The sequence below is a fragment of the Festucalex cinctus genome, chromosome 19, assembly GCF_051991245.1.
Source record: "Festucalex cinctus isolate MCC-2025b chromosome 19, RoL_Fcin_1.0, whole genome shotgun sequence".
In the NCBI taxonomy this organism is placed as follows: domain Eukaryota; kingdom Metazoa; phylum Chordata; class Actinopteri; order Syngnathiformes; family Syngnathidae; genus Festucalex; species Festucalex cinctus.
Genome location: NC_135429.1, coordinates 6,964,169 through 6,990,779, shown reverse-complemented (window position 1 = coordinate 6,990,779; position 26,611 = coordinate 6,964,169). Strand labels below are relative to the sequence as shown.

General features: G+C 39.9%; 1 protein-coding gene across 1 annotated transcript in view; it reads left to right on the top strand.

Moving 5' to 3' along the window:
• Nucleotides 1-24,591, top strand: part of csmd2 (CUB and Sushi multiple domains 2) — a 175,266-nt gene extending 150,675 nt beyond the window's left edge. Inside the window, exons 49-72 of the mRNA XM_077506435.1 lie at nucleotides 400-546; nucleotides 2,593-2,781; nucleotides 3,095-3,280; nucleotides 3,366-3,560; nucleotides 3,654-3,827; nucleotides 3,944-4,117; nucleotides 4,241-4,414; nucleotides 7,506-7,694; nucleotides 7,815-7,988; nucleotides 8,920-9,102; nucleotides 11,033-11,209; nucleotides 12,732-12,911; nucleotides 13,057-13,230; nucleotides 13,357-13,530; nucleotides 14,305-14,378; nucleotides 14,903-15,014; nucleotides 15,143-15,322; nucleotides 17,425-17,490; nucleotides 18,483-18,644; nucleotides 19,192-19,304; nucleotides 20,664-20,751; nucleotides 21,961-22,093; nucleotides 23,303-23,480; nucleotides 23,725-24,591. Coding sequence (XP_077362561.1) covers nucleotides 400-546; nucleotides 2,593-2,781; nucleotides 3,095-3,280; nucleotides 3,366-3,560; nucleotides 3,654-3,827; nucleotides 3,944-4,117; nucleotides 4,241-4,414; nucleotides 7,506-7,694; nucleotides 7,815-7,988; nucleotides 8,920-9,102; nucleotides 11,033-11,209; nucleotides 12,732-12,911; nucleotides 13,057-13,230; nucleotides 13,357-13,530; nucleotides 14,305-14,378; nucleotides 14,903-15,014; nucleotides 15,143-15,322; nucleotides 17,425-17,490; nucleotides 18,483-18,644; nucleotides 19,192-19,304; nucleotides 20,664-20,751; nucleotides 21,961-22,093; nucleotides 23,303-23,462 — 3,578 coding nt within the window. The 3' untranslated portion in view covers nucleotides 23,463-23,480; nucleotides 23,725-24,591. The remainder of the gene's footprint in view (nucleotides 1-399; nucleotides 547-2,592; nucleotides 2,782-3,094; nucleotides 3,281-3,365; nucleotides 3,561-3,653; nucleotides 3,828-3,943; nucleotides 4,118-4,240; nucleotides 4,415-7,505; nucleotides 7,695-7,814; nucleotides 7,989-8,919; nucleotides 9,103-11,032; nucleotides 11,210-12,731; nucleotides 12,912-13,056; nucleotides 13,231-13,356; nucleotides 13,531-14,304; nucleotides 14,379-14,902; nucleotides 15,015-15,142; nucleotides 15,323-17,424; nucleotides 17,491-18,482; nucleotides 18,645-19,191; nucleotides 19,305-20,663; nucleotides 20,752-21,960; nucleotides 22,094-23,302; nucleotides 23,481-23,724) is intronic.
• Nucleotides 24,592-26,611: the final 2,020 nt, after the last annotated feature.

Here is a 26,611-nt window from a genome sequence, read left to right as displayed (position 1 = left end):
TTAAGGTGTGGACCCTAAGATGTTTTGGTGAAGATTTTTCTATCAAAAATGGATGTTTAAAAATCGATTTGGCCCCCTATTGAATCGATTCAAGAATTGCGCGATGTAATATCGCGATATATTGCCGAATCGATTTTTTTTTAACACCGCTAGTAGATTAACACCTTAGCTGATAATAATGGGAACTCCTTCAAGCCTCTGGGCAATAATTTTCAGAAAGAATTCGGGTTCAAATTCCCCACCCTATGTCTGCGGATGTGATGTCATGTGTGCATTATGTGAAGAAGGGAAAATGCAGTTTAATTTTTATGGCCACAGGTGCCAGTAGCGATTTAAAATTCAATTTTCAACATTCAGTGGCTTTAAGCTCTGTTTTGACGTGTTTGTTTCTTAATTCAGGTCCTTCAAGGCAGAGTCCTCTTCTAATCACCCTCAGTGGTAATTACTCCAACCCGCTCAGCATCACCAGCTCCAGTAACAAAGTCTACCTGCACTGGTCTTTTGACCACACTACCAGCCACAAAGGTTTTCGGATACGCTACTCAGGTAAGAAGCGGCTTTTGGAAAGTGAAGCATACATTTTTAATAAAGCAAACTTGTATCCATGTGGTTCTCACGGGACATGAAGCAATATTTTGATTTGTTACAGTTGCTATATTTCATTCAATGAATCTAAGTATGTCACAGCAGTTGGAGATATGATAGAGTATATCTCCATGGCAACCTAACGGGGGTGGAGAACATCCGCAGCACATGCCTAGGAATCATTTCTTCTTCTTCTACTATATGACACCTGAATAACTGGTAATGAATAATGACTATTTAAATATTTAAAAGACTCCCCGAGCTCTTGATCAACACTACTCTGCCAGATTGACTAATCATTTTTTCCAGTGCTCGGTGAGCTCTCTGGCTCCCCGACCGGGTCCTGGTGCTGTGATTCCTCCAGTTTTTTTCGTCTTTGAATTTCTCCTCACCGATGATTGAGTTTGCCATAGCAGGTTACATGACAGATGGATAGATTGATTGCCAAGAAGCTGCAATTTGCAATGGTCAACATGAAAGTACCGTGGTGTTGAGGGAGAAGCAGATGGCGCCAACAGATTTGGCGTCCACGCCTTGTGTTCTCTTGCCATCCATCAGTTGTTGCATTAACAACAGGCAAACATCTCCTTGAGCACTTTCCCATCATGGCCTCCATTCTTAAGGCGCCACCTTTCATTGTGTGCCACCCGCACCTCATAATGCGCCTCTGACTATCTCGCCTCTTATCTCTTTTGTGCTTCATATGCCTCCTTTTCTGGCTCCCACCTCCCTATTACCCATTCCTCTCCTCTCACCTGCCCGTGTTGATCTGAGTCCTTTGAGCTGCTGGGCTGATTGAAATGAGACAAGACATGTTCTCGGAGGCAAAAGGGAGAGAGGAAGGAGTAAGGATAACAGAAAGGCAGGCAAATGAGATTGACACTGATTGAAGTGAAGAATTTAAATAAGCTCCCAAGATGTCACTCAAGGTGAATGACGGGAGAAGGCTTGTCGTAACGTGCAGTTAGCCTGTCTATGTCTTTAATATTACTTGTGGTAAACATCGGATTATCGAAGATTATCATCGAAGTTATAGTGATGAATCATAATGGAAAGAGCTTTTTTTTTTCCTTTTAACTCATTTACTCCCAATAACGTATAAATACGTTTTTGTAATGTTCTAAGTGTCCCAAAGACGTATTTATACGTTTTTTTTTTTTTATGCCAGAGCATACAGAAGACTTTGATGCAGCCTTTCAACTGCAAAGAACGGTTGCAGAAATGGTAGTTATTACACAAACGGCCAGCAGGTGGCAGCAGAGCAAAGGAGATCAACCAGGGCCATGTAGAAAAAAAGCCCAATTACTTTGAATTTTAAATAGATTTGTGAAAACTGATTAAACTTAGCTCTTTTTTGATGCTAATTGCTGCAAAACGGAAACAGATAGAAACATACCTTTTTTTCCTGATGAAAGAAGAGACTTTAATCTTTCTTTTGATAGGTTCCATGCTTTTATAGCAATAGAACACAATATTCTGTGGGCCTTGCAAAATCAGTCAAAATCCAGTAAAACAGCCGGGAGCGAACGGGATTGCTTCTGTGAAAATGGCTGGGAGTGAATGGGTTAAACAAGTAAGATATTATTTCCTGATTAGGCTTTTATTCTTTCTGACTTGTTGCTGGAATCATTTTGAATGATGTCCGATTATTGCAGCCACCAATAAGGCACACAAACAAAAGCAGATACAGAACTGTGCTTCAATTATTTTATGTCCGTTGTTTTAATCCGTGTCTGCATGTCTTGCCAAAATCCAAATCAATTCTCCCAATTTCACATCCATCTATATCCACCATCCAGAGATAACAGATGCCAAAGAAATCATGGGCTCTTTGCGATGGAAAGCACATTAATCCATCACCCCCCTCAGCAGCCACTAACATCGTTTCACATTGTTACTGGGATTATATGCTTATCCGTATCAGTATACAAATTGTATCGAAAAGTATTATGTTTTCCCTTGCTTGATTTTATGTATTACATTTTTTTTTTTTTAAATCCTTCGTAGCGGCCTACTGCAGCCCGCCCAACAACCCCGTAAATGGCACAGTGCACAGTCTGACAGGCACCAAGCTGGGAAGCACTCTGCGTTTCAGCTGTGACCAAGGCTTCCGACTCATTGGCCAGAGCAGCGCCACCTGCACCCGCACCGCCCAGGGGGTCCATCAGTGGAATGCACCAGTGCCACTCTGCCAGGGTAGGGATGAAGTCAACTAGCTGATAAAGTCGATTTGGAAATTACACAGAACGATGGTCACGGATAAAGATGTTGGTGGTCATATGGCTTTTTGGATTTGTTGAGTTGAATCTCATTTTGTTGCAAAACATCTGCCATTGTTGTATGCAAGTGTGGTGCACCTTGCGAGCTTTGAAAGTGACACTTTCAATTTAAAAAAAAAAAAAAAAAAAAAAATACCTGTAACTCATTCTACTTGGGCAAAATATGTTAATTTATAGTTAATAGCTTGTACACTCCACAATCGATCACCTACTCCCTCCTTTCATGCCAGTTACGTCCTGTGGAATGCCAGTGCTTCCTGTCAATGGTAGCATTGTGGGCCAGGACTTCTCTTTAGGAGCCAGGGCGACATACCGGTGCAATCCTGGATTCCGACTCACAGGGCCTGTCACCACCACAATGGTCTGTCAGGAATCCGGAAGGTGGAGTCCCATTGAGGCCCCTCCCAGATGCGTCCGTAAGTATAGCACTAAAGTTTGTTGGAGTGGTGTGCTAACATTTTAAATTGTGAATGCTGTTGATGATCGTATTTGATCGCACAGCGGTGAGCTGTCCTGATATCGGCCACTCTGCGGTGGTACATGGCCGATGGAGATTAATCTATGGAACCCAGAACCAATACGACGCTATCATGATGCTGATATGTGATCCGGGGTATTACTACAGGGGTCAAAGGGTCATTCAGTGTCAAGCTAATAGTACTTGGAACTACCCAGATCCACGGCCTGTCTGCGATAGTAAGTGTTAAGCTGCTGCCAGGATTCTCATTCGCACTTTCAAAGGATGCTTAGCTTTCAACTCGAAAACGATAAATGTGCTTCTGCTTTCAGTTATTTCCTGTGGCGACCTTGGGACTCCACCAAATGGTAACAAGATAGGAACACTGACCGTGTATGGAGCCACTGCAATTTTTTCCTGCAACACAGGTTACACTTTAGTGGGCTCCCGTGTTCGAGAGTGCATGTCCAACGGACTTTGGAGCGGAACACAAGTCCAGTGTCTGGGTGAGTCCACTGACAAAGCGCTGCTGTGCGAAGCTAATTTCTTTAAAAAAAAAAAAAAAAAAAAAAAAAGCTATGGACATGGGCCTTCATGCCATGCAAATGTGTTTTTTCAATAGCTGGCCACTGTGGCAGCCCTGAGCCGATTGTGAATGGCCAAATCAATGGGGAGAACTACAATTACAGAGGGAGTGTTGTGTACCAGTGTAACCCAGGATTTCGTCTCATCGGGGTGTCTGTGCGGATCTGTGAACAGGATCATCGCTGGTCAGGACAAACACCAGTCTGTGTTTGTAAGTGCCAGCATTTTGAAAGGATTGTAACCGATTGAAGCAAAATATGTTAACTGACAACGAGCGGTGTCACCTTTGGTAGATACTAATTGACTTAACTAACATCAGTTTTTCCTTTTCCAGCTATCACATGTGGGCATCCCGGTAACCCCACCTTTGGTATGACGCAGGGAACCCAGTTTAGCTTAAACGATGGTGTCCGCTTTGTCTGCAATACCGGATATGTTCTTCAGGGAGCAGTTAGGTCAACCTGCCAGGCCAACGGGCAGTGGAGTAATCCCCTCCCTCGGTGTAAAAGTGAGTAACAAGTGCCTTTCAAGTACCTTTCAAATGTTGCATGACTGTGATCCATACAAATCTGTAGGGGTGTGAATTGCCTAGTGCCTGACGATTCGATTCGTATCACGATTCATAGGTCACGATTCGATTCGATACCAATTAATCCCGATACGTAAATCAATTGTTAGGATTTTTTTTACTCAATTTTAGAAAATGTCATTTTTCAAATTCAAGACATATCTATAGTGTTTAATGGTGAACAAAATTAACACTTTAAAATAACCATGACTGCGTTCTTAAGAGGGAACCCAACAGAAACAATGAAAACAGCAGAGGCCCCAGAATTAAACCCTGTGGAACACCGTACTGTCCGCTATACATTTGAATTCATATTACACACTTTTTTTTTTTTTTTTTTTTTGCTTACCATAGTTAGTATGAAGGCCACAACAGCTACAAGTGGAGTACTGAGTGCACCAAAAAACCCTGCAACACAGCCAAAAAATGGAGCGTGATCATCTGCAGCCAATGATGGCCAAGTTGGCATATCATCATGAATTAATGGAGTCACGTGTGTGTCTTGACCACCACCGAACCCCTGAGACTGACTCGGCGACCCCCTGGGGTTCAATGGAACAAGACCACTGCAAATTAAGAACCACCGGTGTATCTATATGCTATAAGAGAAAGCAATTCAATTAGTGTTTGAGGTGTGTGGCATTGTAGATGTGCAGGTACCGACCGAGTTGCTGCCCCGTCTCCTCATTGTCTGTGTGGCTATAAGTAGATTAAAGGACCCTCTGTAAATTAGATTTAATTACAACATTGCAGGCATATTTTGTAGGTACGCTCTCTACCAAACACTTGTTCTGAAATTGAAAAGGAAAAGTGCAGTGATGATTTATTCCTCCTCGGCTTATATCGTGAACCCTGAGCTTTTTCTTCTGCTCGAGGTGGAGTTTGAGTCAGTTAGAGAAAAGATAATGATTTCCGCTGGCCATAAGAAATCTGCGGGCTCATCCATAACGCACTGAGCTTTTGCTAATCACAAGCAATTAGAGGCATGACAACAGAGCCACAACATCACCTGCCTTTGGGCTACTCCTATTTAGATACCGTTCATTAAATAGAGGTGGGCAAGATTTCTTTTTAAAAAAGCACTGGTGATTCAAGCATAAGTTATTGTGATGTTTGTGGTGTATTATAAAGAATGCACTACAGGTCCACAGTCTGCAAGGGATTTTTTTTTTTTCCAGTGTGTTTCAACTGTGCTTCGATGTTGGGAGTGTGAAAATGAGCAAGGTTATTAGCATACAATGAGCTCAATTCAAAACCTGGAAAATAAATAGGGCATAGTGGGGCATAATGGCTCCTCTGGAGCTTGTACACACTCTTTTAGAAAGCCGTTTCGAGGTTTGGCATCATTGTGTATTTAATCAAAATTTGCATTTTAAACTAAACGTTAAATGTTAGTCACTGAACTGTTGACACTGTTGAAACAATATGAAATCCTGCTTGTCGGAGACACTCGAGATGGATCAGTACAGGCACAAGTAATAGCCTGACATCCAGTCAATTTTAATATATTTGACAAGATCAGCGTCTTCATCCATCTCCTTCTCCATCTGAAGGTTAACTATTACGGTGCCGCTTCCTCTTGCTCTGTTTTCCATCCATCGTCTTTGCACTTCGACGGGCAGCAGCAGCCTGACTCTAATGAGGCAAATGTTTATTCGCAGAGTCTTTCTGGCTAAGTCATTGGGATTGGCTTGGAGAGGTAGATTCTTGGTTGAATGCTGCTGGACTAGTGAAAATGGAAAATGAGGCTGGAGGTTCTGCCATTAATGCAGAATACGACCAATGGTGGTTGACGATGAATAAGCCTTTCAAATATTTGGGTTTTAAAAGGCCGTGTAAACACACAAAAATAGAAATATGACCTGAATAAGACCCCTGGGTAATCCCTGTTCTAACCCGAATGCTTTGTCATGTAAACCGCAGTCGGAATACCTTGATTGAATGCCGCATTGTTTTGTGTTTTGTACATGCTCTAATTGAAAGGAATTTTGGTCTTTTGAGTATGAAACGTACTTGTATGCACGTCTAAATCACATGCACTACCACCAGATAAACAAAAATGGTGAACAGTTGATGAAAATGTCTTTTATCGACGGTAGAAAATGAGAAACGGAAATGTATAATTGCGTCAATATGATGTCCGTGTGGCACGGTTTAGATGGGGGTCAATCACATTACCATGTACGGAGTTATATACTCCGTCTATTCACGCTTGCAAACGGGTTATTCCGAATAGGGGTGTGAATTGCCTCGTACCTGACGATTCGATTCGTATCACGATTCACAGGTCACGATTCGATTCGATACCGATTCATCCCGATACAAATTCACAAGTCGATTGTTGCGATTTTTTTCATTCAAATTTAGAAAATACTAATTAGTAAACTTGTAGAGTGTAAGATTTGTATGAAAATGTATTGTTTATTTATCTGAAGAGGTTGTTATCTGTTTCATGTTTGAACAGCATTAAAATAAAATATTAAGACGTTTTGTTGAATATAGTTCCATCAAAAATGGGAGTTTAAAAATCGATTCAGCCGCCTATTGAATCGATTCGAGAATTGCGCGATGTAGTATCGCGATATATTGCCGAATCGATTTTTTTTTGTTTTTTTTTAACACCCCTAATTCCGAATCTTTCAGAAACTGGAATATTGACATATAAATGTAGTGATTCCATGCATCCAATAACCCTTTCAAAACCTGAATATTGGCAGTATTGTCGCTCTTATTAGAGTTTTTAAAACCTAATATGACTCCTGAGTTACACCTTTTCTAACCCACTACTTGGTCATATACTCAATGTGTCTCTGTATTTCCATTAAACGGAACATTTGTTTGTGTTCTGCACATGCTCTATTCACAAGGAATCGTCGTCTACAGTACAGGAAGTACTTGCATGTGTGACGACCATCTTACGTTGCCACTCGCTAAGCGAGCTTAATTTGAATACAATGATTTCTCCACACTGTTTTCACGCTATTTTCTGTCTGCCTCCCTTGTCTCCTCCTATGTGCTCATTCTCCCCTAGCTGTGAACTGTACAGAACCGGGTCATGTAGAGAACAGCGTTCGTCAAGTCTTACCCATTGGGCCACATCGCTACAGCTTCCAGACCACTGTGTCATACCGCTGCAGTCCAGGCTACTACCTGCTAGGAACAAGCTCCATCGCCTGTCAAGGTGACGGTACCTGGGACCGCTCCCTACCGAAGTGCCTTTGTGAGTACCCTTGGTGGGGAGTGAAATTTATGTGGCATTTTTTCTTTATTCTACGCTCTAATCTTCATTTTCTTTCGTTTTTGTTAACCGGTTTTTTTTTTTTTTTCACTTTTTCCACAGTGGTTTTGTGTGACCGCCCCAGCATACCCCCCTACGCCCAGATCTCAGGCGACCGTCGGACCGTGGGCTCGGTCATCCGCTACAGCTGCATCGGCCAGCGTACCATCATTGGCAACACCACGCGCATGTGCCAGCTGGACGCGCAGTGGAGTGGCTCGCCACCACATTGCTCCGGTACGCAGTATTCCCAGCTTGACCGACTTTGGAACCACAAGTGTCCAAACTTAGAATTACTGATATGGAATTTTGGGGTAAAGATGCCAGTAAGTAATGAGCAAGTAGGTGGACAAAAACAGCGGCTGCCTTTCTGCTTCATAGGCCTCAAGGACAAGAACGAGCGTCCTCCATAAAACGCTTTATTCCACTCATATTAGACAGTGGAGCCAGGATGCTTACATCCTAGCTTGTTTATGAAGCTCAATAAAGATGCTGGCTCCTGCACTCCTACTTTCCTTTATATCATTTACTTGTAAAGTTACATGTGGAAGAACATGTGGCTATTCCGTTCAAATGTCAACACGGCAACATATCTATAACCATAAAGTACATTACAACACATGTGCATGACAGATGCATAGTGGCATTTATTTTGCATCCTGTCACTTTTACGTCACATTTAATAACACTTAGGAACAACCTCGTGGTTTCTCATATTCCCTAAACAGGCAATAAATACTACAGTAGTAATAAGATTCATGAAATGTTAGTAGCACCATTCAAATGGTGCAAATCCGAGCACTGTGAAATCAAAATGTAGGCGCAATGAGCGCCATTACTGAATCGATAGTCGTTTTAAAGGTAGAATATATCAACGGGATACAAGGTGGTTTCCTGCATGTTCAACAAATGACTGTAATGAAACAGACTTTATATCGAAAGCATGGCTAATGGAGGCAGAGAAGTACACTTTTTGTTTGATGGATCATGTAGAAGGACGTCTTGTGGCTCTGATCCAGCTCCTGCATTATGTTATTCTCTAATCGGAAAATATCCATCATAGCATACGATCCTGCAAAGGTTCAAGTAGTGAAACCTGAAAGTGGTTTCTTTGCTTTACATTCATTTTATTTTTATTTTTTGTAATCATGTGTTTTCCACTTCCAAGGTGAATCGGCAGGTCTTTGCGGGGATCCAGGTGTTCCTGTGCACGGCATCCGGTTGGGGGATGAATTCAGAGTGGGCAGTGCCGTGCGCTTCAGCTGCGAGCCCGGTTACATGCTGAAAGGTTCTCCAGAGCGAACGTGCCTGGCCAATGGGACCTGGCTCGGTACCCAACCTGAGTGCCATGGTATGAAATACAGATGCTCAATTGCCTTCACTAAAAAAAATATACACTGTTGTTGTTGGATATAAATAAAATATAGTCAAAATCAGGTATACTTTTACATAACAAAAAATATAAACTCTTACAGCAGATTTTGGATCGAGCCAAAACTGAATTTGAATGTTAGAAATGAAGCTTCGAAATGAGAGGATATTTTAACTATGATCAATGACCTAAAAGTTAAATTATAATTCTAATATCACTGAAAAAAGGGCATCTGTGAGCATAGAGCAAAACAACTTCTCTTTTGCACCCAAAGTAGACACTGGAGGTCGATAAGCAATCTGCTCAGGATGCATTACTGCATGCACCGCAAAGATATTCTGGACACATCTGACTTGAGACCCAGGGGCAGACCCAAAAAGACGATAGAGGGATTACACAGCCCAACCGGCCAGGAAATGCCTCGGGATTCGAAATGAAGAGCTGGAGGACACTGACAGGGGGGAAAAATAAATAATAAAATACGACAGCTTGAATTGCATTCACCACACTGCAGATATTGACAAGTGGTGTAAAATTAAATGAATGTGTTATAAGTATATGGAGAAACAGTTATTAACTCATTCACTCCCGGCCATTTTCACAGAAGCAGTCCCGTTCGCTCCCGGCTGTTTTACTGGATTTTGACTGATTTTGCAAGGCCCACAGAATATTGTGTTCTATTGCTATAAAAGCATGGAACCTGTCAAAAGAAAGATTAAAGTCTCTTCTTTCATCAGGAAAAAAAAGTATGTTTTATCTGTTTCCGTTTTGCAGCAATTAGCATTATAAGAGAGCTAAGTTTCATCAGTTTTCACAAATCTATTTAAAATTGTAAGTAATTGAGCTTTTTTTCTACATGGCCCTGGTTGATCTCCTTTGCTCTGCTGCCACCTGCTGGTCGTTTGTGTAATAACTACCATTTCTGCAACCGTTCTTTGCAGTTGAGAGGCTGCATCAAAGCCTTCTGTATGCTCTATCATAAAAAAAAAACAAAAAAACGTATAAATACGCCTTTGGGACACTTAGAACATTAAAAAAACGTATTTACACGTTATTGGGAGCAAATGAGTTAATGAGCACAATATCTGACAGAGACACTTGTGAGTTGATGTGGGGTTATTGAAGTTAAAAATTAAATTCACCGAATTCCTTATGCAATTGCTTATGCAAAGTAAAAGTCCTATTTCCTCTTTGAACTGGATTACATTGCTGATATTTTATTATCACGAAAATGTTGAACCCATGTTTAGAAAACAGGCCTGTCATGATATGAAGCAATTCACTGCTATCTTAGCTCAAACCTAACAGGAAGTACGCCATTTTGATTTTATTTTGTAATGTAATTTAATGTAATTTATAGCTTCTTGCAGCTGTCGTTGTCATGTTTTTTTTAAAGACTAAATGACTGATTAAACATTGCTGAACTATATATATAAAAAAAAAAATCCATCATGCATTATATACACAAATGTCACTACAGTAAATACTCTACTTCAGCTCTATTTGTTTCATTTCTTACATTCACTAGTTCCAGCTAACCGCACTCCCAGGCGTTTTGTTTAAACAACAAACACGTCTCTCCTTATGCCACCACCTCCCTGCCCTGCCTCCCTTTGGCTCGTTCCCTTTTTTGGTGTGTACCTATGAGCCGGCGTCACCCACCTGTTCTTAGCTGGCACCAGCTTCAAAGACCGGACCACATCTGGTCATTACGGAGGACCTATCCCCCTCGGGGGCCTTGAGACTCTGATGCAAGCTGGTGACTGCGATGTAAAGAACCTCTGCTTGTGTCTGATAGTCAAAGTTCAAGACACACATTTCATAAAGTCTACTAACTAGTCACATTCATGGATTAGCTTTCTAATCATTTTGGATATGGATTTGTCTCTCCCTTCTTTTCTGATCTTAGTCATATCCTGTGGAAACCCCGGTACCCCTCGAAATGCCCAGATCCTGATCCACGATGGCCTGACTTTTTCCAGATCCATTACTTACGCCTGCAGGGATGGCTACTACTCTACTGGTTTGCTCACCCGACACTGTACGATAAATGGCACCTGGACCGGCAACATGCCTGAATGCTCTGGTAATTAACTAGGAGTAAATCTATATGTTGTGCTTCTGTGTGTATAGTTATGGCCTAGTATTGCCAACAACCTCACGATACAGGGGTCACAATATGATACTCGTCCTGATACATGTATCCTAATACATGGACTTACAAAACTGTCTCAGAAAATTTGAATATTGTGGTAAAGTCCATTATTTTCTGTAATGCAATTAAATAAGCAAAAATGCCATACATTCTGGCATCATTACAAATCAACTGAAATATTGCAAGCCTTTTATTGTTTTAATATTGCTGATTATGGCATTTTTTTTTTTTACTTGGTCTGAGGAAATATTCTAATATTTTGAGATAAGATATTTGGCTGAAAATGCCATCATCAGCAATATTAAAACAATAAAAGGCTTGCAATATTTCAGTTGATTAGTAATGAATCCAGAATGTATTGCATTTTGCTTATTTAATTGCATTACAGAAAATAATGGACTTTACCACAATATTCTAATTTTCTGAGACAGTCCTGTAGACGATACATTTCCCGGTATTTTACATTACATTATGGGTGTCAGGTGATTTTATTTTATTTTTTTAATCATAATTAATCGCATGTCCTATATAGTTAACTCAAGATTAACCGGACATTTTTTATCTGTTGTAAATGTGTAATAAAATGTACAATAAAATAAAATGTAGAATAAAATATAGTTTTTTTAAAAAAAGTTTTTATACTGTTATTAACATAAAAGTGGAAAATATGTTTAATACAAATATGGCTGAATTTTTTAGTGTTTGATACAGTAATTTACTAATTTCATAATAATTCATAAAATTGAGTTAAAATTAAAAAGATGTACTGTACGGTTAAAAAAAAAAAAAAACGAGTGCGATTTAAAATTGTGTTGAGGTCGTTTTACTGCCACTAGATGGTATAATTGCGTTTATTAAGACCTATCTAATCTTTTACATGAAGTAACTTGTGAAATTCTGCACATTTTTATATTGTAAACTACGACTGGACCCCACTCTCCACAAATATATGAATCATTATTAAATTTATGACTGCTAATTTTTTCTGCGTTGCGACTGGAATTCCCCCAGTAGGCTTTCCAAGTAATGGCGCGTTCAAAACATTAGTAGCGTTAAAGGAACTTTAAATTAACTCAAAATTAACACGCTAATTTTGGCACCTGTACTTCACATACATTTTTATGAAAACAGTGATATGTACTTAAATTCTAATTTTTATTGTGCTAGATGGCAAAAATGTTTTTTGCCATCTAGCACAGATCTAATTTGGACTTCATTAAATAGAAATAGCCTACATTTTTACAATTATAAGAATTACAATGTCCCCTGTTCTAAATGGCATCAGTAAATCAGCAATATGATCATGACTGCAAACAGTTCTTTGAATAATACCAATTGTTGTTGTATCAGAATACGTAGATAACTAACACAAACGGTTACGGCAGCACTCAACTATGAAACTGCAGAGTTCATTTTTTATTTATTTCGATTTTTTATTGTCCTCCCAATGCAGTAATCAACTGTGGTGACCCTGGAGTGCCAGCTAATGGCTTGAGGTTGGGGAATGATTTTATCTACAACCATACGGTTAGTTTCCAGTGTTATCCTGGTTTCACCATGGATGCTGACCGTGCCTCCACCCTCATTTGCACCAAGGCTCGCACCTGGAATGGCACCAAGCCTCTGTGCAAAGGTATGGTCGGATCACACTTTGAGTCCACTCAAATATGTGATACTATGGTTCTATTTTCGGACATTCCACATTTGATGAAATACAACTGGATTTTTAACTTTAGAACATCAACTCGAAAATATGAATGTGCTTCTCCCACTTGTAGCAATTGTCTGCGGTCCTCCGCCAGTCATTCCGAATGGACAAGTTGTTGGTACAGACTTAAATTGGGGCTCCAGCATCAGCTACTCCTGTAACCAAGGTTACCAGCTGTCATTGCCCACCGTGTTAACTTGCCAAGGCAATGGCAATTGGAGTGGCGAGAAACCGCAGTGCTTCCGTAAGTAGCAAAAACATACATTACGTGTGTTTCTTTCAGCCAATAAATAGCTTCTGTCATGTGTCCCTTATGGGACAATTCACTCCCAACATGTTTTAGTGTGTTACTCTGTCTTTGTTTTTGCAGCTGTGTTCTGTGGAGATCCAGGCTTGCCTGCCCAAGGGAGGAGGGAAGACCGAGGTTTTACGTACCTTTCCTCAGTCTCTTTTTCATGCTTTCCCCCTCTTATCCTGGTGGGTTCTACCAGGAGGTATTGCCAATATGATGGCACGTGGAGTGGAACGCAGCCATCTTGCATAGGTATATCCCATTTTAAGTAGGTGTACTTGTTTCTAGGTGAGTGTAGTCTAGACATACAATGCATTTAAAAACATGGGTCTCAAATCTGTGGCCCGGGGTCTATTTGTGGCCAACCAGGTGATATTTTGCGGCCTCCTACTTGAAATCAAAGTTTAATATTACTGCGGCCACCACATTTTTTTTCCCATGTCATTGGAAGGTTGGCAATGGGAACAACCAAGTTCAAGAAAAACAACTGCAGTAGTTGCACAACTGATCACACCCTCTTGTAACTGGGGATGTGGCTGTGTTCAGATTAAGAGTACCGCAACAGACTTGTGCTAACACTGGTACATGTAATAATTACCTCCAGCGTGACTAATGCCGCAGTTCCAACTTAAGAAAAACACTCGCAAAAAAATTGGTGATACTGCCATCACAATATGCTTCACAGTAGGAGTGGTGTTCATTTGCTGATTAGCTGTGTACATTGCTCAAGTTGGAAAAAAAAAAAATGGTACTTGAACATTTGTGTGTTGACTTATTTTTTATTATTATTTTTTAATATCACTCTACTTGGTTCTAGTAAAGCAAGAGTGATCCACTGCAAACTTCGGTTTTATTAGTTACTGTAGTTGTGCAACAAAAATGAGAACTCCAATATAGTCATCATACTTGAGCAATATAACACAGCAGACAGTATTTCACATAAGACTGAAGAGTCTACTCAATTTTGTTGTCATGAAATATTCAATTGTGTGTGACATGGATATTAAATAACTTTGTTTGTTGCAGATCCCACTCACACCACCTGCACAGACCCAGGCACCCCCCTCTTTGGTAATCAGAACAACAGTCAAGGCTATCAGGTATCAGATACATAATTAATTCACAAATAAATATATATTTAGCGTTTAGAGCTTAATTTATGTATTTTTAAAGGCAATTCGGAAAGAAAAACAATTGCTGCCAATTTGTAATGTTCTTGCCGCGTTTGTACTGAGTGAAGGAGCAGAAAAAGTTTGTATTGTGTTGCCAAATAATAGAAATCAATATAATACTTGTTTCAAGTCACGTTGTACTATTTGTTATTTCCTCTGTTGTTTAAAGTGATACAGTAAATTGTTAGAATTATCATTTATTTTGCACTTATTTTAAAGGCATTTGGCAGCAGTACTCAGACTTAATTTAAATATAAAAGAGACTCACTCTTCCTAACTTTAAGAGGGTGAAATTGACTGTTGCTTTATAGCCTCCTGTGATAGAATAACGTTTATAGTAGGCAAAAACTAAGAGCACTTTATACGGCATTTATTGCACATTATTTGGAACATCCGACTCTCCTATCCAACATGTACTTTATTTCCACATCCTTGCGTGTTGCTGCTTCCAGATCAGCAGCACGGTTTTCTTCAGCTGCAGGAAAGGCTACCTACTGCAGGGTTCTATTTCTCGCACATGCCTGCCCAACCTCACCTGGAGCGGATTTCAGCCTGAGTGCATCGGTTAGCTCATTTGGAAAATATTAATAATAATAATGAATGTTATGCTAGTGGTGAACTATTGCTCTTTGTCTTTGCCTCACTCCTTATCTCCATCTTCCCGCCACCTCATCCCCGTTTTATGTCTGCAGCTCACCACTGCAGCCAGCCAGAGCTGCCAGCCCAATCGGACGTGCGAGCCATTGAGCTGCCATCCCTTGGCTACACGCTGATCTATACGTGCCAGCCCGGATTTTACTTGGCCGGAGGATCAGAGCACAGGACCTGCAAGTCTGACGGGAGCTGGACTGGGAAACCACCTCTCTGTGCAGGTAGAAATAGTCTCATGATTTTTCCATTAGGAGACCCACTCAGTTCTACTTAAATATTCAAAGGTTTGCATAAGCTTTTTGATGTGCGCTTATCATGGAACTAAAATTCTGCATGATTCTCCACACAACTAATCGAATATTTCTAATGTATATTTTGTATCAACTCTGTTTTGGACACGACCAAGGCAGTATTCGAGAGTGAAACAGCAGATTGTCCTAATGTTGATAAATACCTCAGTTAGCAGCCGCTTAGAATCAGACACATGCAAGGGTAGGAAGGTCTATCCATCACACAATTAAACTCTGCACACGTGCACAGAAAGCAGGCCTAGCAAGTGTTTGCTTAAACACATCAAAGTCAAAATAAAAACCAGTGACACATAGAAGTAATCTGTCTGGATGATTGCTATTTTCAATTAACACATTCACTCCCAGCCATTTTCAGTGAAACTTCTGGCTCTTTTACTGGATTGTGACTGATTTTCAAAGGCCCTCAGAATATTTTGTTCTCTTGCTATAAAAACATGGAACCTACCACAAGAAAGATTAGAGTCTCTTCATTCATCAGGTAAAAAAAAAACAAACATATTTGTATCTGTTTCCGTTTTGCAGAAATTAACATTAGAATATAGCCAAGTTTCATCGAGAGTCACGTTCCTGGTGAAAACACTGACAAAAAGAGCCTGTTGCAACATGGTCGTGGTTGATTTCTAACCCCGGGAATACACCGCATGCGTGTGCATTGCGTGTCGACTGCAGCTCAGCTGCCTTGTGCAGGGGCCCTGCTATTTTCGTCGGCCTCCGTCAAATGGCAAGCAAGCACAGAACACACCGAGCGAGACAGGAAGACCGACACAGTTTCAAAATAAAATTTCCGGTTACTAATAGTACTCGCCGGATCCCATTTCACAATCATGTCAGCAAAACGTCACAATGCTTAACGCTTAATTCACCGTTTAAACACCAGCGAACATGGACGAGGAGAGATTTATAATCGAGGTGGAAAGCAACAAAATTATATATGACACGGCACATCCTTTTTTTTTAAGGAGAACTTAAAACAGGATGCCGCATGGAACGTCATAGCAGAAGCTATGGGAGTGGACGGTGAATTCAATCAAAGGAAGTCCACCTCTCTTTCTGCTTCTCTGTTGAGCACAGTCTTTATGTGTGTTTGTCGTTATTTTAATGCCACATTATCGCGCGCAATCACGCGAGGCACGGCGGCAAGTTGTCGGCGACGGAGCTGCCGGACCGCAGCTGTGCACAACCGGTGTGTGTTGTCTAAAAGATTGACGTGTCCGGAGCACGCGGTCAAGATGCGCGGAGTGCAGACGCAACACACGCATGTGATGTAATCCCAAAGTTATACTCTGCTGCGACCCACTGGCCGTTTTTTTGTAGTAAGTACCTTTGCTTTAAGCCACCTCGTCATGTCAGAAGTTGCATTAAAGCCTTCCGTATGCTCTTGCATTAAAAAAAAAAAAAAAAAAAAAAAAAGTGGGAGTGAAGGACAAAGTATTAAAACAACGCGTTTACTCGTTTTGTTTTTTTATGAGTTAAATACCTTGTGAAGTGAAATTATAGAGTTCATATGCTAACGCTATCTAAGATTTGCCATTCAAAAAGGAACGTTAAATAGAAATGCAGTTTAACAGGTTGCAGGTTGCAGTGGTGGACTGGCAGGTCAAATAGTGGCACTTAACAAAGAAAAAAGTGTTGAAAGAGTTGAGGTTCTTCGTCGCTTAGTTCTCTCAAAGTCTTATTGTCTTAGTATATACATACCGTTTCTGTTTGACACTGTGTGGGTGAATGTTTACTTCTCCTGTGCTCCTTTGTGAGTGGCGAGACCTTTATTGAAATGTCTCTCAGAGCTGCAAAAGTGTGACTAACGGATACGTTGTTCAGTAGGGACTCCACTTTGATGCTTTAGCCGGGTCCAGTCGCAAGGTATAGGTGCTCGCTGAATGCACCGCTGGGGTACGCTAATGGTCTCTTCTTTGAGTTTATGTGTTCAAAGTCAGATTATCCTGGCACACGCGCACATGCCCTGTTTACAGAAACGTCTTCTTCAATTGATATTATGTTGTTATGCTCCCCAGCCGATAACCGTCCGAGCGGGAAGAGCCCCGTGGGAACGGTGCAGGAGCCTCCTTCCAAATTGCCAGGTAGGACAAGCTGTTTCTGGTTTGGAAGATAAGTTTTTGTTTTATGTTTTTTTTTTTTTTTTCTGGAGCATATACACTATGTTACCCTCTTCATCTAATTCTGTGTAGTGTGTACAGTCCCAGTGTAGAACACTGTACTTTCTTCTATTCAAGTCAAATATAAAAATAACAAAGGGTAAAAGGCTTTGATTGTTTACTAATGTTATTTTATCCATTTTTATATACTTTTTTAAATACCGTATTTTCCGCACTATAAGGCGCACCTCATTATAAATTGGACCTTCAATGAATGACATATTTTAAAACCTTTTCCATATATAAAGGCGCTAAAATAGAGGCTAGGGTTACATTATGCATCCATTAGATGGTGCTGCGCTAAAGGGAATGTCAACAAAGCAGTCAGATAGGTCAGTCAAACTTTATTCATAGATTACAAACCATCTTTCTGACAACTCCATTCACTCCCAAAATGAATAAACAGCTGTTTTGTTTTTTTTTGTTTTTTTTCGCTGAGGTATTATTATTAGCTAGCGATCCAAGATGGCGGGATCTTCTGCGTGCAGGGTCACCGATAGCGTATTGACAGCGAGACCTGTTGCGGCTCAATATTAATCCATATATAAGGCGCATGGTCAGCTTTTGAAAAAATTGAAGGCTTTTAGGTGCGCCTTATAGTGCGGAAAATATGGTATATTGATATCATATTTAGATTATCTGTCTATTATCTATCTGTGTGTTTATTTGGGATTTTCAATGCCACTTTTCACTTTTTTTTTTTTTTTCCAGACTGATACCAGTACAAGTAGTTAAGGATATCCCTACCGCTAGTACTTTTGATGCATAAAATTTCCCTAAAAAACAATGACTGATCATGTTCAATGAAGACCGACATATCCCAATATACACACTATACCGATCCAGGAAAAAAAACAACAGTTCCAGTGATAACCTTCTACCTGTCGCTCCTTGTCATTCCTATGTCCCTTTCTCAGTACCTGGTGGGGTGTTTGCAAAGAACTCTCTCTGGAGGGGATCCTACGAGTATTTGGGGAAGAAGCAGCCAGCTATGCTCAGCATCACTGCCTTTGAGTCTTTTAGCAACCGGGTGAACGGAACACTGCTTGACCACAGCGGCGTGGAGCTCAAACTCGCTGGTCGGTACCCCAGAAAACACAAAATGCTGAACATACTCATCCTGACTTTGACATTGTATTTGAACTCATTGACTCCCCTCATTGGGATGTACCTTAGTCGACGGATCTGATCATTTCATGTGAGGACAAGGAGCAAGAAATCATTGCAGCCCCCTCTATGATGTAGATTATTGCTGCAGTTATGGAACAGAAAACATTCCACATTTTCCCTGTGGCATACTTGCTGTGCAGCTGTGATCATTAAAATGCAAATTTACATTAGGAAAAAGCAAGGTCTCATCACTTCTCTCTACCTGATATTGTCACGACACACAATATGCATTTGAAAGTGGTGCCGTTGTTGGATGTCTTAAGTATTGTTGCAGAATATTGGCAGAATGTCGTTAATGCTGATTGTGCAATATAGATACGCAGCATTTCATACTGCCCTGCTTGTTGTTTCGTTTTTTTCCCAATGTTTGAATGTACTAGGGCTAGGCCAATTGTTAGTGCTGTGAAATGTGAATTTCTCATTGAGTATTTTTTTTCTTATCTACAATCCTTGAAGGTACATATAAAAGAGAAGAAGCTCAGCTGCTCCTTCAGGTTCATCAGATCCGGGGCCCTGTGGAGATATTTGTCAACAAATTCAAAATCGACAACTGGGCTCTAGACGGACACGTAAGAACAACACAAACCTTTATGACCTAGGTTGAAGTCAGTGGTTCTTAACTAGGTTCGAGCGCACCCCCAAGTTTTGGTGGCGGTCAAGACACACGCACCCGACTCAAATGTTTTGTGGTGATACGCGCTGCTTGGCCATGATTGGCTGCAGTTGATCACGCTGCAGCGCTTGGCTTATCCGTGCTGCAGGGAATTTGGTGTGCTTAGTAGTCGACTTGTGGCTGTTGTGATGGTACGTCGTATGATTTCTTTATCAGTGTGAATCCCAACATACTATCTATGTCGACAAAATAAAGAAAGTAGTCAGACGAATATGTGCAATATCAATTCACATGTATACCACTGCATGGTTTTCCACAGGGTTCAATTCTAGAGTATTTCCATTGTATCTGCCACCCCTGGGCATCTCAACTCTTTGACCGCCAAAAACGTTTAATGACGTATTCTAAAATCCTAATCAATACCGCCAAAAATGTTAATTTACGTTTATTACAGTTTTTTTTTTCTCTCTCAATGGGCAGCGCAAAGTCTTGTGCAGTGCTGCCTTGTCACTAAACAAAAAATATTAGTGTCAAAGTCACTTTGTGCAAAAACAATTATCTTACACAAAGCTTGTTTTTCTCACTATTTTTGTATGTTGGCTTATGTCACTCAAATGACCTAATTTCAAATGGTGATTACTAAAGAACGGAATAAGGTAGAAACATACTTTGTTTTTCTCATTAAAGAATGGAATCCAATCTTTCATATGGTATCCACCATATGTATGTTATTATACCGCACAATATTCTGTTTGCCTTGAAAGATGAGTGCAAATGCTCCGAATCGGCTGGCACCGTTGTTGTTTTTTTTGGATGTTTGGCAGTCAAAGAGTTAATAACACATCGGTGATTGTTTTAAAGTGCTCTATAAATATAGGATTGATGATTTGCAATGCCAAGTTAGCTATCTCGCAAAACTAAACGAACGCTTCCTTAAGCTGCATGGAGATGGGGAATACAAGAACGCAACACTTTCTGAATTCAAGGTGAAGAGAGCCAGATTAGATAAAAAGGCGACTCTCCCTGTTCATTTTGTTCACCTGTAAACCCTATATGTCTCAAATTTTGAAAAAAAAAATCATGGGGTTCAGTAGATCCAACATGGTTTAGAACCACTGGTTTCAGTATATGATGCTGTTTACAGCAAGGCTGAGTGTGGCTATGCAACTTTTCATTTCATGCCACCCCCTTTTTTTTTTTCAAATGTTTCATCTTCTGCCTGCACCAGAAGCCGACACTTTGATGGTGCATGTCTTTTTCGCGGCGCTTGGATGTGACTGGATGTTTCTGACTTGCTTTCTGTCTCCCTCGGTAGGTGTCCTACATCTCTTCATCCAACTCCTTTGTGTACCAAGGATTTGTCCGTGGTAAAGGCTTTGGGCAGTTTGGTCTGCAGAGACTGGGTAAGTGAGCTTCCCAATTCTGAAAAAACAAACAAACAAACAATAAGGATACTTTGTGTCTTGCACTCAGTTTTTGTCTACAATACCATTGCTGCACAAAATTACTCCATAGCGCAGAATGTATTGTTTGTCGTTGTGCGTCTTCGCTCTGTCACGTAATCTTGCAGTTGACATAGTAAATATAGTTTGGAGGTCCGAGGTGAAGATTTGTGTTATTCCTTACATCGTGTATTCTCTTTTATGACCTAAAATACTCCGACGTGTTTTTTTTTTTTTTTTTTTTTTTTTTTTCTGCAACAAATCCTTCCAGCACCACTCCATTAATCTGGAAGCCTGCTACAGCCGTTCAACGTGTACACAAGAAAGATTTATTTCTTGCTCACATTAAATGGATATATATATATATATATATATATATATATATATATATATATATATATATATATATATATATATATATATATATATATATATATATATATATATATATATATATATATATATCAAACTGAAGTGCAAATCTTGCTGTCTTTAGGACAGAAGAACAGATCAGGTAGAACAAACAACTCTTTATTAATACAATTAAGAATGCATGCAATACTTGCATGTTTGCATTCTAGCTGGTATAAATCAGCCATGGACAAATGGCACACCTCCATGGGTGTGTGTGTGTGCGTGTCCACACAAAGGGATGATTGGCAAGTACAACATAAGCCCCTAATTGAATTCCTTCTCAACTGTCACCTGTTTTTATTGGAGCTTTATTTGGGAAAGGGGTTGAATAGCAAACAGGTGGGCTGTCAATCTGTTGCCACTGCCACACACACACACACACACACACACGCATGCACCTTTCGAAATTAGAAAATGCCTTACAAGTACTGCATGCCTGTAACTAAGAGTGATTTTTACGACAATGGGTTTTGACGTTCCCGAAGGGGGGGAAATTAAAGTAAAGCACCGGGATAAACTTTGAAAGGTCACTTGTCTGCTCAACCTATTATGTAAATTAGACAATACCGGCAGCACCCCTCCAACCATAATAATCACCATATTTTTTTTTCCTTTTTGGTTTATTGCCCTTGGATTTTTGACTGAAGTTGCTGTCAAAGTTTTGGGAGGATAATCTCCCTTTGTTGATTTGGGTTTCTTTAAATTCGCAGTGTATTGAATGGGAATTAATGACACAATGTTATCGCTCCCTTGCAGAGAGTTTAGATCCCAGCAGAGACAACACAGCCTACAACTTTGCCTCCAACAGCAGTTCAGTGGCAGCAGCCATTCTAGTGCCTTTTATAGCAATGATCATCGCAGGCTTCGCCCTGTATCTCTACAAACATAGGTAAGGGGTGGAGTTTTCGTATTTTATTATTATTTTATTGTTGTTATTGTTGTTGTTCTCATTACTAGTATTATTTTATTTATTTATGTATGTATTTATTTATTTATTTATTTTTCTATTTTGGTAGACAAGTGCAGTTAGAAGTATGTTGTTGGGCCGTTGTGGGAGTGAACACTGCTGACTTGAATTCTGGTTGAAGCTAAGACTGTGAACCCCACAAAATAATGACAGTCCAACTCCGTTTTTCCACCTGAGCAATCAGTGAAATAAGAAGATAATAATGATGGCAATGTTAGAGAGAGAGAGAGAGAGAGAGAGAGAGAGAGAGAGAGAGAGAGAGAGAGAGAGAGAGAGAGAGGTAGCACATTGGGAGAAATAAAAATATAATTTGCATATTTTGTAAGCTTACATGGATATACTGTAGATACATACTTAACACCAATATAAAGCAGACATCATATTTAATCAAATCGTTTAAGGTCCAATTTGTGGGACAAGAAACTGTATTTTGGAACCATCTGTTTGCTTTTTTTTTTTTTGTTGTTGTAAGAGAGAGCTCAGAATTGTTCATTCGGTAGTCTTATCGATTCAACGTCTTATCATCATTGCTCTCTCTTTTTTTATTTTTTATTTTATTTTATTTTTTCTTACATGTATGTGTGACTCTGGGTGTGTGCATGCAAATACGTGTAAATTTATACTCATTAATTCACCTAAAACCTAATAAAAATCCCATTACCCTTCACCTTAACCGGATACTTCAGAGTCTCGCCAGAGTCGTTAGGTTCAGACGGTCAGGAGACCAAACAAAAAGTCAGAAAAGATAAAAAGAAAAGAAAGATAAATCAAAGTAAAATCCAGCACCAACCAAACACTTCCTGCCTTCCACATGGTTACAAAATCAGATGGTCTTACGCCAACCCCAGAACCCTCTAAATTCCAACAAATTAAAGAGATCTCAAGAGACCAGAGGAAAAACGAAAGAGAGGAAGCAGGGAAGGATAGATAAAGCAAAGTGAGATCCACAGACACCAACACCCACTGATTCAACGAGCAGTGGGAGGGAGAGGCGAATTCTGTTTGAATTTCAGTAGATGCTGGTGTGATGGATCTGGCATGCATAATGACCGCCACCAAAGAAAGGAGGCGTCAACCGCGGCCCAGCATCTGTATGCTTTCTAATCGGATCGTCCCATTGTTGTCTTCCAGAAGAAGACCCAATGTCCCGTTCAATGGCTACGTGGGCCATGAGAACACCAACGGACGGGCTACATTCGAGAACCCCATGTATGACCGCAACATTCAGCCTACTGACATCATGGCCAACGAGACGGAGTTCACAGTCAGCACAGTGTGCACAGCCGTATAGCGACAGCTTCAACTCAAGGTAAGAAACCGTGCAACGCGGATCCGGAAAAGTTCTTCATGCAATGTGCATTTGAGAAAATAATCTATGCTTTCTATTTCTTATTTGTTTTCATATCATTGCATTATTTCTAAAAATCCTTACCCTGGTTGATTTTTTTTCATGCCCCATACCAACTTTTTTTTTATTTCCCATTTGTCCATTACTCTTGCTTTTACCACATTCTTTACATTCTTTCCACACCCATTTTGTATCAATCTTCCAGTCAAGGGTGGAGAGGTGTGCCCGATCTTCGAGGACATCCCTCTGTACTTCCTTGAACAAGGGGGCAAGACAAACTTTATTTTATTCCAACTATTTTATTCCAACTCCAGTGGAAAAAAAAAAAATATGCTCCTCTAAAAGAAACAACTCCGCAACCTTTAACAGCAAAATGCTTTTCGTGAATGGATTACTTCTTAACACATCTTGAGGAAACGTCCCAAGAGGAAGTCATGTTGGAAGCAAAGCTGTGACCATGCTACATACCACCTAAAAATCCAAAGGGAATTTTGTGCTCGAGACTTGTTGCTACTAGTGATAACATACAAGTCAACCTCATGGCAGACATTCGTTATTTGCTATGGTTTTCATTTGTTTGTTTATATCTGTTTTCACCCTTGATGGCTCTTGCGTTCTATGATGAAGTCTATTTGTCCCCAACCATCTGTTCCTGAAGCAGTTAAAAGGTTTCATCTGCAAGTCTGTACCACCAGAGGAGGGATTTAAAATGCAGCGAAGGCCATGTGGAAGACAAACCTTCGGCCCCGACGGTGTTTTAGCTTGTTAATGACTTTTGTGTTGAATTTATCATGCTGGGCAACGGCGTCCAGTGGAGGGTTTTGAGGGTGCAAAGGGCTGCAGAAAAAGCACTTAGTGATCTGAGGCGGTGCATTTCTTTTTTTTTGTTGGTATCTGCAACCTGACCCCTCAGTTTAATTTCATCACTCTACCAAGTCGTCTTTAGTTTTATTCTTTGAATCACAGTTACCTTGCGATCATTTATGTTTCCGAAGCTGCAGCAGTTTTAGAACAGAAGACAACTGCTAACTAAAAAAAAAAAAAAAAAAAAAAAAAGTATGAAGTCTATAATTCCATAATCGACCTTGGGGGGAAATTAACAATCAGCTAATATATTATTTTTGAGATTGCATTTTAACTCATTCACTCCCAGCCATTTTCACAGAAGCAATCCCGTTCGCTCCCGGCTGTTTGACTGGAAAAAAAAAGTATGTTTCTATCTGTTTCCGTTTTGCAGCAATTAGCATTAGAAGAGAGCTAAGTTTCATCAGTTTTCACAAATCTATTTAAAATTGTAAGTAATTGAGCTTTTTTTTCGAGATGGCCCTGGTTAATCTCCTTTGCTCTGCTGCCACCTGCTGGCTGTTTGTGTAATAAATACCATTTCTGCAACCGTTCTTTGCAGTTGAGAGGCTGCATCAAAGCCTTCTGTATGCTCTAGCATAAAACAAAACAAAACAAAAAAACGTATAAATACGTCTTTGGGACACTTAGAACATTAAAAAAAACGTATTTACACGTTATTGGGAGCAAATGAGTTAAATAGGTTCGGTTACTCTCTCTGTGAATGTTCTTAACCCAACTCTTTCTTTTTTCCAAGTTCACTGTAATATTGAGCAGAAAGAGATGTTGCTGATGTCATTTTATTCTTTTTGAGACCACATACTAGTTGAAATAGCACCTCGATTGGTTCCAGCCAAATGGTGCGCTCCATTCTTGCGTGAATTTCTTCAATTCCACACGATCGATTTAGTTACCGTACTAAAATTATTTAATTTTATGAAAACAACATGAAAAGGTAAAACATTGCATTTGGATTGTTTTGATCATATTTCTAAAGTTTGTTTTTGTAGTGTCACTGTTCCAACATCGACCCTGAATCAGTGATTAACATCACACGGATTACAATGTGATTTTTTTCCTGTAAGCTAACTTCTGGGAGTGCTGTTCCCATGAGAAAAAAACGTGGAGTTGATTTGTTTTGTCCAAACTTGCCATGAATAGGTTTGCTTCGTCAAAGCTTTGATAAAAGTCAGTTTCTTGTCATATTCATGAAAGACCAACATCTGTGAATGAAGAAAATGTTTGTTGTCAGGAGAAGGTCATGCTTTATGAAAGGAACACATTAGATGTATTTATTTTATTTTCTGTGTTGATGTTGTCACCGGGCTCCTGGCAATTAAGGTCTAAGCAACCTTTATACATGTGTAGATGCTGTTGACTTTCAGTTTAAATTTTTTGAGGAGTTTGAGTAGTTTTAGCAATGACAGGCTCAGCCGTGTGTAACACCTATTCTGTAATACTATAATTGGATTGAACTCATATGACGTAACGAATCAGCATCCATACAAACAGGCTTTTAATGAAGTGTTTATAATCAACTACGTGCATAGTTCCCCTCAAATTCTAGCCTTTTGAAACCAATCACTGTAATGTTCCTTGTATCCTCGTGGCTGTGGGCTGGTAATTGCTTTGACTATGTTATTACGTTTTACAGCCCTCACTTATCGCAACGCCACAGATAGAACATTGCCCCTTGCCAGGTCTGCTCGTGAATTGATGGAAAAGGGAAACAATTGAATTACCTTGGAGATTTCACAGGGGAGTGGAGAAGCCACGTTATCGAAGCAGTTCTCAAACTTGTATAGGCCTTCAATTATTATTTTTTTCTTTGAATTTTCTGAATATTTCTTCATGTTTTCATTCATTCAAGTAGTCTCTGTCGCTTTTAATTGAGTTTTCCCCTCCATTTCTTCCGTGAAATATTTAACAGATAATGATGCCCTTTCATAGGCTTAATTGAGTTTGTACTAAACTAGTGTGAGTAGCCAACAGGATATATTTACACTCCAGATTGAAGTTTCCTATGACACTATTTAAATCAATTGTGACAACCAGAATATAATATGAATATTGTTTGTGTGTAAACACAAGGGCTCAGTCGACTGGAACCTTTGTCCTCCGTATTTTTCTACCCTCTCCTCTTTACAATGAGCACTTTATGTTCATCATAGTGCCTTGTCATGACCTCATTATAGTGGTTTGATGGCTCCAGTTGGCTGAATTCTAAAATGCATAGATCTGTGAACATA